Source organism: Mobula birostris, chromosome 8 (genome assembly GCF_030028105.1).
Source record: "Mobula birostris isolate sMobBir1 chromosome 8, sMobBir1.hap1, whole genome shotgun sequence".
NCBI lineage: Eukaryota > Metazoa > Chordata > Chondrichthyes > Myliobatiformes > Myliobatidae > Mobula > Mobula birostris.
This window is the reverse complement of record NC_092377.1, coordinates 29073774-29087890: the sequence shown is the minus strand read 5'-3', so window position 1 is coordinate 29087890 and position 14117 is coordinate 29073774. Positions and strand designations below refer to the sequence as shown.

The window sequence follows — 14117 nt, the reverse complement described above, 5'->3', positions numbered from 1 at the left end:
CTCAGTAGGCCAGCGGCATCCATGGAAATGAACAAACAGTCAATGTTGCAGGTTGAGACCTTTCTTCAAAACATCCTTCATCTATCCTGCCTGTTATGTCATCGAAGAATTCCAACAGATTTTTCAGGCAATATTTTCCCTTAGAAAACCATGCTGATTTTGGCCTATATTTTCATGTGCCTCCAAATACCCCAAAACCTCATCCTTAACAATGGACTCCAACATCTTCACAACTACTGAAGTCAGGTAAACTGGCTTATAATTTCATTTCTTCTGTCTCCCTCTCTTCTTAAAGAGCAGAGTGACATTTGCAATTTTCCAGTTCTCCAGAATCATTACAGAATCTAGTGATTCTTGAAAGATCATTACTAATACCTCCATAATCTCTTTAGCTACCTCTTCCAAAACCTTGAGGTGTAGACCATATGGTCCAGCTGACTTATCTACTGTGTGTGTAATAAAGAACTTCAGTTCCCAGTGTGCAATGCAAGGGGTTCATCCACAACCAGATGGTATGATGGAGACCTGGTTGTGTGCACACAGGGTTGAGCTGCAGTTCAGTAATAAAATGTTCTAATGTAAGTCCACGCCAAGATTGTCTTTATTAAGAAAAAACATGACATGGAGTAAAAAGACAGCATGAGGTCTGAACCTGGAGAGTAAATGAAGACAGCGCGTGACTAAGAAAGAAACTGCACGAATACGAAAGGTGCTAGTTACGATGGAGAGAAACTGGCTAGTGAGGTGGGAAAGCAAGTTGTTCCCAAAGTTCAGCAGTCACCGGATTCACCAAGAGAAATTTGGTTGAGAAGCTGAGTTTTCCCATCATGGATAAGCGAAGTCCTTCCGCACCTATGCAGTTTACTGGCAACCTAACTGATAACTGGAAACGCTTCGAACAGTGATTCAATATATACTTAGCTGCTAGCAGAGCAGGAGGGACCAATGGAAAATATAAAGTGTCTATCTTTCTGCATGTAATTGGCGAAGATAACTTGGACATCTGTACCAATTTTCAAATTGATAACACGGCTTTTATGTTGGACACTCTGATGATCAAATTTGAGGAGTATTTTGTCTCAAGAAAGAACATCACGTTTGAGAGATCACAAACATGAGATGCTTGAAATCCAAAGCAACACACACAAAATGCTGAAGGAACTTAAGCAGGTCAGGCAGCATCTACTGAAAGAGTACAAACTCTTTTCCAAAGATGCTGCCTGATCTGCTGAGTTCCTCCAGCAATTTTTGTGTGTCACATTTGAGAGATGTCTGTTTTTTTTCCTGTGAATAGAAACAAAGTGTAAGCTTCAACCAACACTTAGCTGAGCTTCACACACTGAATAGGTCCTGTGAATTTGGAGATATGAGAAACTCACAAGTTAGAGACAGGATAGTTGGGGAAGTCCAGATAATGGACTCAGAGAAAGAACTGCTGTGTGAAAAAGATTTAAAGCTGAAAAGGAATATTTGGGGTGGAATTACAATGGTGCTCAACAGCGACTCCTTTGAGCTCATCCGTGGAAACAGCTTAATTTCTTCCTTTGATCACTCTCTTTTTCTTTTCAGGGTGCATGGGGTTCTGTTGAAGACCCTGACCTGGAGTTACACTCAGATCTCAGTTCTCTTTTTCTTTTTATAAGGGAGAGAGAGAAAGCCTGTGACATGTCGAATTGCCGGGTGAACAATTAGTTTTTGTTGTACTGCAGATCATGGTCTTTCTTGGGGGCTTTGCTATTGCTTGCTTGGTGGGTAGAGGGTGCCAATTTTTTTTTGAAGAAGTGGGTGGGTGTGGTAGAGGGCCATTGCTTTGCTGCTGCTTATGTGTGGGCGGGGTTCTAACATTTTTACTGTCACTCATTCTTTGGGGGACTCTTCTACTTTAGTGGATGTTGCAAAGAACAAGAATTTCAGGATGTATACTGCATACACTTCTCCGATATTAAATGAAACTATTGAAAGGTTGTGAATATGTGTAAGGCAGCAGGTCCCACATGAGCTCAAGCTAAGGGGAAACACAGAGCAGAGGTAACAGTGCATGCTGTGAAAACAGGAGCAGTGCACAAGATGTTTCCTAAAGCAACAGGAAAGCTAAGAGGAAGGCTCATACTTTCACATCATCACATTCCAACTTCATATTTTGCTTATGGAAAGTCCTGCAATAATTGTGGGAAAAATAATCATTTTGAAAAGTGCTGCAAAGCTAGGGCTACCAAGAGAAAGGTGCATACGGTTGAGGAGGAAATGGAGGAACTCTTTGTAGATTTTCTACAGACTGCTGGTGCTGGTAAACCAGAATGGATCATTCCATTGACTATGAATGAGACACAGTAATTTCATTCACGCTTGACACCGGAGCCCAGGCGAATTTGTTTTCCGTGGATGATTACAAGACCCTCACAGTAAAGAGCAAGAGTTACTCAGTAAAGTCAAAAGTAACAGGGTGCACTGGAAGAACATTCCAGTAAAAGGAGGCTGTCTAGTGACCTTCAAACACAAGGGGCAGCACCTAAAGGCACAGCTACTGATTGTAGAAAAGAGAGTACAGCCAATATTAGGTCTGAGTGCATGTGAAAAGCTCAATCTGCTGAAAAGAGTTTTCGTAGTGACTTCACAGACTAAAGATGACCACACAACTCTTATGGAAGAGTACGCAGATGTTTTCGAAAAGCTTGGATGCTCACCTGTATACAAAATTCAAAGAGATGAGACAATGACTCCTGTTGTCGATGCATGCAGGAAAGTTCTGTTTGCACTTAGAGACAAACTTAAACAAGATCTAGCAGGCATGGAACAGATAAATCTCATACAGAAAATGGAAGAACCAGCTGATTGGACGAGCTCACTGGTCATTGTGCAAATGGAGCATTACAGGTATGCCTAGACCCAAGAGATCTCAATAAAGCCACCAAGGGAAATCATTTTAAATTGCCAACTTAGGAGGTGATTGTGTCCTGGTTTGCAGTTGCCAAGTGGTTTATCAGACTCTGGATTTTGGCAGATGAAGCTTGATGAGGCAAGTTCACGACTGTGTACATTCAACACACCACAGGGAGGTTACTGGTTTCTTTGGCTACTATATGGGATTCTGTCTGCACAAGGAGTTTACCATAAAACTATCCACACGATGTTTGAGGGCATACTTGCTGGCGAGACCATGATGGATGACATCATCGTCTGGAGTTCCACCAAGGATGAGCATGATACACGACTGAGACAAGTGCTTGATGTGACGTGGAATGTCAATTTGAAATTAAATAAAGAGAACTGTGAGTTTGGTTTAAGACATTGACTTTCATAGGGGATGTCATATCTGAAGAGGGAGTGAAGCCTGACCCAAGAAAGATGTCAGCTATTGAAAACATGGAGAGGCTCCAAAACAAAGACATTTCCTGGGGGTAGTGACTTACCTGGCTAAGTTCATTCCTCAACTATCAACTGTGTCAGCAACACATAGGTCACTCTTTGAGCAGCAACATGAGTGGATTTGGTCTCACGAGGAAGAAGAGTGTTTTCAGACGCTGAAAAGAGTCCTAACTAAAGAGCATGTGCTGAAGTTTTATGATCTGGAAAGGTGTGCTAGGATCTCGGCTAATACGTCCCGATACAGCCTTGGAGCAGTACTACTGTAGCACCATGATGACACATGGCAACCTGTGGTTTATGCATCAAGGGCTTTTACAGGTGTGGAACCAACTATGCACAGATAGAGAAAGAGCTTCTTGCCAGTACATATGCATACAAAAGATTCCATCAGTACATCTATGGACAAGCTTCTGAGGTGGAGAGAGACCATAAATCAATGGACTCATATCCAAACCACTGAATGGCTGTCCCATGAGGATAAAGCACATGTTGATAAGGCTGCAGAAATATGATACGAAGATGATCTGCACACCAGGAAAATATATGTTTGCTGCTGATACGGAGTTTCGAGCAGTTGACAAGAAAGAAAAGAGTGACAAAGTGGCTAATGCAGATACACTGGCCAACGTTGACGTGGATTATCACCTCCTTTCCAGTAACTCCTGACAGAACAGAGCAGATTAGGAAAGCAGCAAGGTCAGATAAAACAATGAAAGAACTCAAAGATACAATACGGAAAGCATGGCCAGCATCTATGAAAGACTATCCAGTGTGCATTCTGTATTACTGGGCATGCAGAGCTGAACTGTCAGTAGTGAAAGATATGATCTTCAAAGGGAACAAGTTTGTGATTCCAGTGTCACTACACAAGGAAATGCTCCAGAAGATACACAAAGGGCATCTTGGTGAGCAAAAATGTACATGTAGAGCTTGTGATGTGATGTACTGGCCAAGAATGGCCCAAAGCATCAGCCAGACCATTGCTTCATGTGAACTATACCTTACTTACACATCAAAAAAGCAAGTAGAACCGCTTACACCACACTCTGTACCAGAAAGGTCGTACTTTAAAGTTGGAGTGGACCTGTTTGATTGTAATGATAAGAGTCATATTGTAACAGACTACTTTTTCAATTACCCCAAGGTTGCAACACTGTAATCAACATCTAGCAAAGCAGTCATCACCTTCCTGAAAACTGTTTGAGAGGCATGGAGTTCCATGAGAAGAGGTATCAGAGAATAGTTCACAATTTTCGAGCTGTGAATTTGAGTCTTTTGCCAGTATCTGTGGGTTTCAATATATAACTTCAAGCCCACATCACACAAAATCTAATGGCCTAGCAGACAATTCAGTCAGGGTAGTGAAGGGCCTTATGAAGGAAGCACAGGATGGATGAGAGGATTTCCACAAAAGTCTGATGATTTACAGAAGAGTTTCACTACAGGATAGCCTTTCACCAGACCAAATGCTGAGGGGTTGGTGTACATGCACTAACCTTTCAGTGCATGAAAGCCTAAATGAGCACCCAAGCTCACATTGACAAAAGTGAAAGGGAAAGCGAAACAGAAACATTATCATGACAAGTCCGTGAGGAGCCTACCAGTCCTGAAGCCTGGAGATCCAGTGCAAATTTGAGATCACAATTCTGACAAGGATACGTGCAAGAGGAAGTAGCTCCACATCCCTACCAGATCCAGATGGAGGATGGACACCTCTGGGAAGGAACCCTGTGGATCTATGACTACAAGCTCCAACCCATAGCTGTGATGCGTCACCTGTCAGTGCACCTTGGGGGCCAGCATGTGTAAAAAATGAACATGTTGATCAGAGCTCTCAGAAAGACACAAATATGAATGCAGAAAATGCAAGTGATGCACCTGTAGAAACAAATAACAGGTCAAAAAGGACAATTAGACCATTTCAGAGACTAACTGAAAGTTGTTGAGTGGATAAAGGAGTGCAGTTGCTCATTACAATTGAAGTTGAAATGCTGAGCAGTTGAAACTGGCTACAGAATGTTGATAACTTTGTTGGAAGTGACTGTTGTTCCTTGCAGATTTATGCTACTACACTTAGGCCTAGGGGGCCGGCGTCAGGCACGATGACGGACTCTCCACTTCTCCCTCTCCCTCATCAGTGTGTTCAGTTCATCTACATTAGCCGTGCCGCTGTCTTCTAGGAGCGTGTTGACCATAGCCTTGGGAGGGCGCCCAGGGTTCATCCTCCCATCCTTGGGCTCCCATATGCTGACTAGGCTGGCAGGCAGCTCGGGGTGGCATAGACAGTGCCCTTCTAGTTGCAGACTTCTCGCCTCGATTTTAGTGGTGAGCATCGGTAGGTCGTTATAGAGCTCAACGTTCATCATGTGCTGTTGCTAACTCACGCCAAGAGCCATCCGGAGCATTCGTGTATAGCAATGATCTAGAGACTTTCGCATAGTCTCGGTGAGTGTCCACGTCTCGCACCCGTACGTGAAAATGGACTCTATTACTGCTATGAAAATCCTCTTTTTAAACCCTCTGGTCAGGTTCGACTTCCAGATTTCCTCCATGTCGTTCATAGCCCTCCACGCCAGCATCTTCCGTATCTTTATGTCTTTCTCCGAACTCATCATTCTTGACCCGAGGTACTTGTAGTCAAAGACTTTCTTAATGGTATCATGCTCTACGGTCTTGAGAGTACCTTCGTCGCAGTTAAACGCCATGTACTCTGTCCTTTCAGCGTTTAGGTGAAGTCCAACTTTATTGCACTCGATTTCTACTTTTGTCAGTAGCTGCTGTGCTTCCTCCATCTGGTCAGAGAGCAGGACTATGTCATCTGCAAAATTGAGATCTGTGAGTGTAACTGGTCTGACCCTTTTGGTTCACCCTGGTTTTATGGTAAAACCAAGCTTGTCATGATCTTTGGTAGCTTGACACAGAGCGTAATCAAGGACGATTATAAAGATGTAGGGTGCCAGAGTGTCTCCTTGCAGCACACCAGCTAGGAGCTCGAACACTGCTGTTTCTCCGTCACAAAGGTTTATGAGGACATTGTATTGTGCTTGGTTTTCTTTCAAGGGAGAATATACATTATTATGTGTGCATAATAAAGAACTTCAGTTCCCAGTGGGCAATGTGAGAGGGGTGCATCCAGAACTGGAGGTTATGATGGTGACTTGGTTGTGTGCGCGCAGGGTTGAGCAGCAGTTCAGTAACAAAATGTTCTACTGCAAACCCACGCCTATTTTGTCTTTATTAAGGACAAATATAACATCTACCTTCAGACTTTTCAGCTTCCCAAACACCTTTTCCTTGAAAAGAGCAACCTGCACTCTTCTTTCCCCTAACACTCTAGAGCTTCAGGAATACACAGTGTCTTCCATAGTGAAGACTGGGGGAAAATACTTACTAAGTTCATCCACATCTCTTTCCCATTACTACTTCTCTAGCATCATTTCCTAGTGGTCTAATATCAATTCTCATCTCTTTTTTTAACTCAGGAGCAATTAGTAACACAAGAGATTCTGCATTTGCTGGATATCTTGAGCAATATACACAAAATGCTGGAGAAACTCTGCAGGTCTGGTGGCATCTTTGAAGAGGAGTAAATAGCTGATGTTTCAAAAAGGAAAGGAAAGAGGCAGAAGTCAGAATATAAAGGTGGGGGAGGGAAAGGAGTACAAGCTGGCAGCAGATAGGTGAGACTAGGTGAGGGGGCAGGCTGGGTGAGGAAAAGGAGGGAGAAGGATGAGGTACAAAGCTGGAAGGTGATTGGTGGAAGAGGTAATGTGCTGAAGAAGGAGGAATCGGATAAGGAGAAGACAGTGGACTATGGAAGAATGGGAAAGAGGAGGGCCACAAGAAGGTGGTGATAGGAAGGTGAGGGGGAGAGAAAGGATGAAAGGGAACCAGAATAGGGCATGGAAAACTGTGTGCAGTTCTGGTCTCCTCACATGAGGAAGGATATACTGGATCTGGAGGCAGTGCAGAGGAAGTTCACCAGGTTGGTTCCAGGGATGAGGGGTTTAGACGATGAGGAGAGCTTGAATCGCCTGGAACTGTACTTGGTGGAATTCTGAAGAAGGCGAGGAGATCTTGTAGAAACATATAAAATTATGAAAGGGATAGATAAGATAGAGGCAGGAAAGTTGTTTCCACTGGTAAGTGAGACTAGAACTAGGGGACATAGCCTCAAGATTCACGGGAGTAGATTTAGGACAGAGATGAGGAGGAGCTGCTTTTCCCAGAGACTAGTGAACTTGTGGAATTCTCTGTCCAATGAAGCAGTGGAGGTTACCTCAGTAAATATATTTAAGACAAGGTTGGATGGATTTTTGCACTCTAGGGGAATTAAAGGTTATGGGGAAAAGTAGGTAGGTGGAGATGAGTCCATGGCCAGATCAGCCATGATTTTATTGAATGGCGGAGCAGGCTCAACAAGCTAGATGGCCGACTCCTGCTCCTATTTCTTATGTTCTTGGTTCAGGAACCAAGCTGGAATATGAGGTTTTGCTCCTCCAAGCTGAGTGCAACCTCATTGGGCCAACATGTTGGAATGAGAAAGGGAAGTCTGAGTTGAAATGGATAGCCAGTGATAAACCTGCCTTTTGTAGTAGACAGAACAAAGGTGATCGGCAAAATGGTTCCCCAGTCTATGTTGGGTCTCACTGATGTAGAGGAGGGCACAGCTATAGCATTGGATACAATTGATGATACCTCACCTGAAAGGGCTATTTAGGGCCCTGAATGGGACTGGCTCAATACCACTAATCAGAATGGTACATAATTGGAAAAGAAGAAAATAAGACCATAAGATATAGAAGCAGAATTAGGCCATTTGGTCCATCGAGTCTGCGCTATTTCATTATACCTGATCCAATTTTCCTCTCAGGCCCAATCTCCTGCCAATCCCCATATCCCTTCATGCCCTGACCAATCAAGGATCTAATGGAGGTAATATTGCGATGGTTCAGATACAACAGTACTTAGGTCGATGAAGTGAGTCAGACCTGGACTAGGGTGATCTTATAGGATTTAACTCCTTGCCGGCTTTTGAAATACCATAATAAAATACAACTGCAGTGAGAATGTAGTACGGAACGAACAGTCAGACGGGCGGAACCTTGTGTCTTCGACAGAGGATAATAGTAAACCACAAGCCTGGCTGTTACAGCCGAAGGCAAATTGGAGCAGATCCTGGTTATCTCTGAGGCAGAAGATGATTCGCACCACAACCAAACTCTCAAAGCACTTCATAATAAGTTTTTCATTGCATCTGTGCATACTGTACACGTACTTGTGCTTATTCCTATAAACGACTTTGATGCCATTTTGTACTTAAATTCAAATGACGTATCACCATTGATTGATATCTTCTAAATATATCAATATGTCTTCATCCCATATACATAATCATTACAAAATCTTACCTAATAACATTTTTATAATTTGTTTTTTTTCTCCTGGATGTTGACAATGGTCAGGAAGAGAGGGTCTATTTTATTCATTGATTACCAAAGTAAATAAACTTTTTAATGGGAAGGATGAAATACTCAGTTAATGTAAAGGATTAGTAAAATTAATCCCTTCTCCCAAAAAATATTCAAAGCATGGATTAATGACATTCTGAAATAAGAGTGGGACTATCTCCACCATAAGGATATCTTCTCAAGCTGTAAATAGAAGCCGTAAATAAGTGCTTGGTTATGTTACAAAAGTGAATTATACAGTAAGAAAGTCTACACTTACTTATATGTGTCAGTTGATGGCACTCTCCACTTTTGGATTCCTTGCCAACGTCCTTCAGCTACAACCACTACAGATGTATTTGTATTCCGGTAAGCACTATTGCATTGAGCTTGTGTTGGCCCTTTGGGCCCACTGGCACCACATGTTGTAATGATCCACGGACCTAGAAATTGATGAGGATAAATAGAATAAGGTAGCTTTGACTACATTTTATAAAAGTTAAACTTTACCAATGTTAGTAATCTGAAAATAATAAATAATCAAAAAATGTGTTAAAACATAGTTGGTCAGGGGACATTTATGTAGACAATTAGGAATTATTGTTTCATGTCAATTAACCAATTAATTTTCATCAGGGAGTGTTAATGTAAGGGAGGAAAGTAGATGATGCAAGGTACCTTGATGAAAGACAAAAGTGGGAGACCTTCACAGTCATCTTGGCTCTACATCTTCCTAACCTTTCTCTTGCAAAAATGCTATTCCCTTTTCTCAGTTCCTCCATTTCGGCTACATTTGCTATCAGGATAGGACTTTCCATTCTAGAACATCTGAGATGTTCTCCTTCTTCAAAGAACATAATTTCTCTTCCACCACCATCAATGCCACCAATGTACGCTGCCCTCACCTGCATCTCCCACGTATCTGCTCTAACCCTATCTTTCCACCACAGCAGGGTTTCCCTTGTCCTTACCTACCACTTCACAAGCCTACATTTCCAGCACATCATTCTTCACAACTTCTGCGATCTACAATATACTCCTACCACTGAGCGCTTCTGCACACCCCCTCCCCCCACCCCCCACCGTAAATGACTCTGTTATACACTCACCTGTCTGTACTGGTCACTCTCCTGGCACTTATCCCATCCCAAAATGAGTTATACCTACCCCTATACCTCTGTCCTCACCATCATTCAGGGCCTGAATCAATCCTTCCAAAAGAGGGAACACCTCACCTGTATTTGGTGCTTCTGATGTGGCCTTCTCTATATCAGTTCAACGCAATGTACACTGGGGGCACTTCATTGAGCACCTTCGTTCCATCTGCCACAAAAGATGGGATTTCCTGGTGGCCACCCACTTTAGTTACACTTCCCTTTCCCATTCCATCATGTTGGTCCATGGCTTCCTCTACTGCAGGGGTTTTTTGCACCACGGACCGGTTTAATATTGACAATATTTTTGCGGGCTGGCTGACCGGGGGGGGGGGGGGGGGCGGGGGAGGAGGTGTTCAAGTAGGGTGAAACTCACCTCGGCATGTCTTTTTACAGTTAGGGTTGCCAACTTTCTCACTCCCAAATAAGGAACAAAAGTAGCAGTCAATCCCGGGACACTTGTCTTTACCCTGGGAAAGATTACTATGACCATGAAGCCTTGCACGGGCACCTGTGTGAGCATGCGTGACGTGCACATGCGTGTATGTGCCGATTTTTCCCCCCACAAATTGGTTTTCGCATAATCTTCCTGACTATACTGTACATACATTATTTCTTCTTTATATAGGCTGTGTATTTATCATATCATTCCTGCTTTTACTATATATTAGGTTATTTTCGGTTCTACGTGTTATTTGGTATGATTTGGTAGGTTGTTTTTTTGGGTCTGGGAATGCTCAAAAATTTTTCCCATATAAATTAATGGTAATTGCGTCTTCACTTTACGCCATTTTGGCACGAAAGGTTTCATAGGAACGCTCTACCTCAGCAGGAGAAATACGGGACAAGGGCGGTCCCGTATGGGACAAACCAATTTAGCCCGATGTACGGGATGTCCCGGCAAATACGGGACAATTGGCAACCCTATGTTCAAGTTCAACAATGCATGACAGGGAAGGTGCAGCTGACTCATACCGTTTCCTCGCTGCCCGGTAGCACATGCTTTGTGGCCTGGTACCTGGGGACCGCTGCTCTACTGCCATGGTGAGGCCACATTCAGGTCTGGAGGAGCAACACCTTATATTCCACTGGGTGGCATGAACACAATTTTCTCTAATTTCTGGTAATTTCTCCCCCTCTCCCTTTTTCCATTTGCCATTCTGCTTCCCCTCCCACCCCTTCTCTCCTGCTCACTTGCCCCTCCTCCTTCCCTCCTCTCTAATCAGATTCCCTTTACCTCAGTCCTTCATCTCTTCCACCCATCAGCTCCCAGCTTCTTACTTCATCCCCCATAATCCCACTTCCCAATTTCCCAACCACCCATCTTCCTCCCTTCCCCCCATCTGTTTCCACCCATCATTTACCACTGGTACTCCTTCCCCTCCCTTTGCTTTCTGACTTCTTTCTGCTTCCTTTCCATCCTGGTGAAACGTATTGGTCTGAAATGTCTACTGTTTTTTATCCCCCTCCATAGATGTTGCCTGTCTCTGAGTTTCTCCAGCACTGTTTGTGTGTTGCTCTGGATTTCTAGCATCTGCAAGAATCTCCCATGTTGGTGATTGATGGGACATGAATTGTACAATAAAGAATGACTCTTTTGTCCCATTAGAGATAGGCATAGCTGGGATCCGTTTGGAGGGAAAGCAATGACTACATGAGGAAACAGATTTAACCAGGCAGTGAAAAAGGGCAATAGATGGAAGCTGGTTTAATAGAAGAAAGCAGATGGCTTCTGCATATATGGAAGGTTGAACATTCATCATGAAAATAAGGCAGTGAGAGCCAGAAAACTGTTTAAATGCCAGTGAATAGTGGAAATGTTGCATTTGTGGTTGGGGAGAGGTTGGACATTGTGCTGACTGTAACAATTCATTGTAAAATTCTCTTTTGGCCATTTAGCATAAACAAATAATACATGATTACAAAATGGCATATAACCTCCAAGTCTGTTTATTCAAAACCATATTTACCTGTGATAATATCAAGAGGAATCTATTGCACAATTATCTGAACTAATTAACTTACAGACAGTTCAATACAAATTAGTGACAGCAGGGATTTCTGTCCTAGGTTTCAAATTCAATACAGATGAGAGTACTGGCATCACATAACACATGATTGAGTTAAACAATGCACCGAAGTACAAAGAGTCGGCAGGGTAGTGTAGCAGCTAGTGTAAGACTTTACTGAGCCAGCAATGGGGGCTCAATTCCTGTCACTGTTTGTAAGGAGTTTGTACAAATTTGTGACAAAAGACCTTGATAAGGATGATTAGGACCCCAAAAGCTGGAGTATCTGAGGCAAGGACTGAGAAGTGATATAAAACTGGAATGAAAACAGCTCAAAACAAAAGAATAGATGATATCTTTAGTTGTGCTTACAATTGAGCACCGAAGCTCTGTTCAGGTGCTCCTTAAATACTGAATTCATGGCCCTAAAACATGATTGCCAATTAGCTGGACAGTCCTGAATTGTTAAAGGGGCTGTGCCAGCTGTCCCTACTCTGGAGAGTTAGAGATCTAAACCCAGAAGCTGACCCGTAACAGAAACTCTTGGTGACCGCCATAATTTTCTCTGGTGACCACAATAATTTTCTCTGGTGACCGCGATAGTTTTCTCTGGGTGCTCCGGTTTCCTCCCACATGTCCCAGACTTACAGGTTAGGGTTAAGGTTAGCAAGCTGTGGGCATGCTGCATTGGCACTGGAAGCATGGCAACACTTGCCAGCTGCCCCTCAGCACATCTTCAGACCACGTTGGCCTTGGATGCAAAAAGCGCACTTCACTGTCAACGCACATGTGAAAAATAAAACTGATCTTTTTCTAAGGTAACAGTGTTTCTCTGATAAAGTACAGGAACACAGAAATAACTCACAGTGGGTGAATATTCTATTGGAAGTGAGGATGATAATTTCTTCCCGAGAACAACAAACCCAGCTGGACTTTGTTTTCTATGCCGTCTTTCAATTTCATATACACAAAAATAATCCGAGCATAAATTGTTTGTTGAGAACTCTTGAGATTATTCAACCAAATAGATAAAGCCACAGGGCCTAAACATTCACTTGCAGATAGTCAATGACTCATTAGAGAGAGTTTAAAAACTCTGCTGCCTATTTATTAGTTACAAGGGGAACAAGCATTAAGTGCGTTGTCTTTGTATAATGAGTATGCAAAAATGCTGGTACAATGGCAATTAAGCTCCTAGATTCACTTAAACACAATTCCAGATATTGCAGATTTGAACCCCGTGTTCTAACTGATGATACATAACAATTTGTAGTCCCTTATTGTCAGTACTAATGAAAGTCAACAATCACAAAGGATGTCATTGATAACTTTGAACCAAGTTGTCTCAGTACTATGGAAGGGGCTAGAGAGAGTCAAACATAGAGTTCCAAGTGTAGTTGTCATGCATTTGGAAAGTAAGAACATATGGAGTTACCTTGGAAGGTTCAGGGATTTTGGAGCAAGGGTTTCCATCAACAGAGAAGATCATGATGGCTGATTTCAAAGTGGGAGAACAGTACTCAAATCAACATAGACACTAACAATACTGCCAGTAGAGAATGATGAAAATAAGTTAGCTGGTTAGTAATTCAGTGGGAATATTGCTGAAGAAGCAGGAACTCACAATTAAGATGAGCTTGGAGTAGGCAGGAAAGGAGGAAGGAAAAATATAATTTGTAATTCCAAAAATGTTGGGCCAATAGGCTTTGTGGAATGATGGGAAATGACTAAGGCAGCAGGCCAAAGTTCAATAAGTTCGAAGTAAATTTATTATCAAGGTACACATATGTCACCATATGCAACCCTGAGATTCATTTTCTAGTGTGCATACACAATAAATCCGTAGTAGAATAATAACCATTACAGAATACGTAAAAGACCGCACCAACTGGCTGTTTAGCCAGTGTGCAAAAGACAACAAACTGTGATAAAACAAAAAGGAAGAAATAATAATAATAAATGAGTAAGTAACAAATATCGAGAACATGAAATGAAGATTCCTTGAAAGTGAGTCCATAGGTTGTGGAGACATTTCAGTGATCGGGCAAGTGAAGTTGAGTGCAGTCATCTCCTGTGGCTTAAGAGCCTGATGGTTGAGGGGGTAGTAGCTGCTTCTGGACCTGGTTGTGTGAGTCCTG

The 14117-nt window shown here is 42.6% G+C and overlaps 1 protein-coding gene across 1 annotated transcript in view; it reads right to left on the bottom strand.

Moving 5' to 3' along the window:
• The window catches only part of LOC140202164 (ALK tyrosine kinase receptor-like), a 328364-nt gene that overhangs the window by 164678 nt on the left and 149569 nt on the right, over nucleotides 1–14117 (bottom strand). The window contains exon 4 of the mRNA XM_072267037.1: nucleotides 9097–9259. Coding sequence (XP_072123138.1) covers nucleotides 9097–9259 — 163 coding nt within the window. The remainder of the gene's footprint in view (nucleotides 1–9096; nucleotides 9260–14117) is intronic.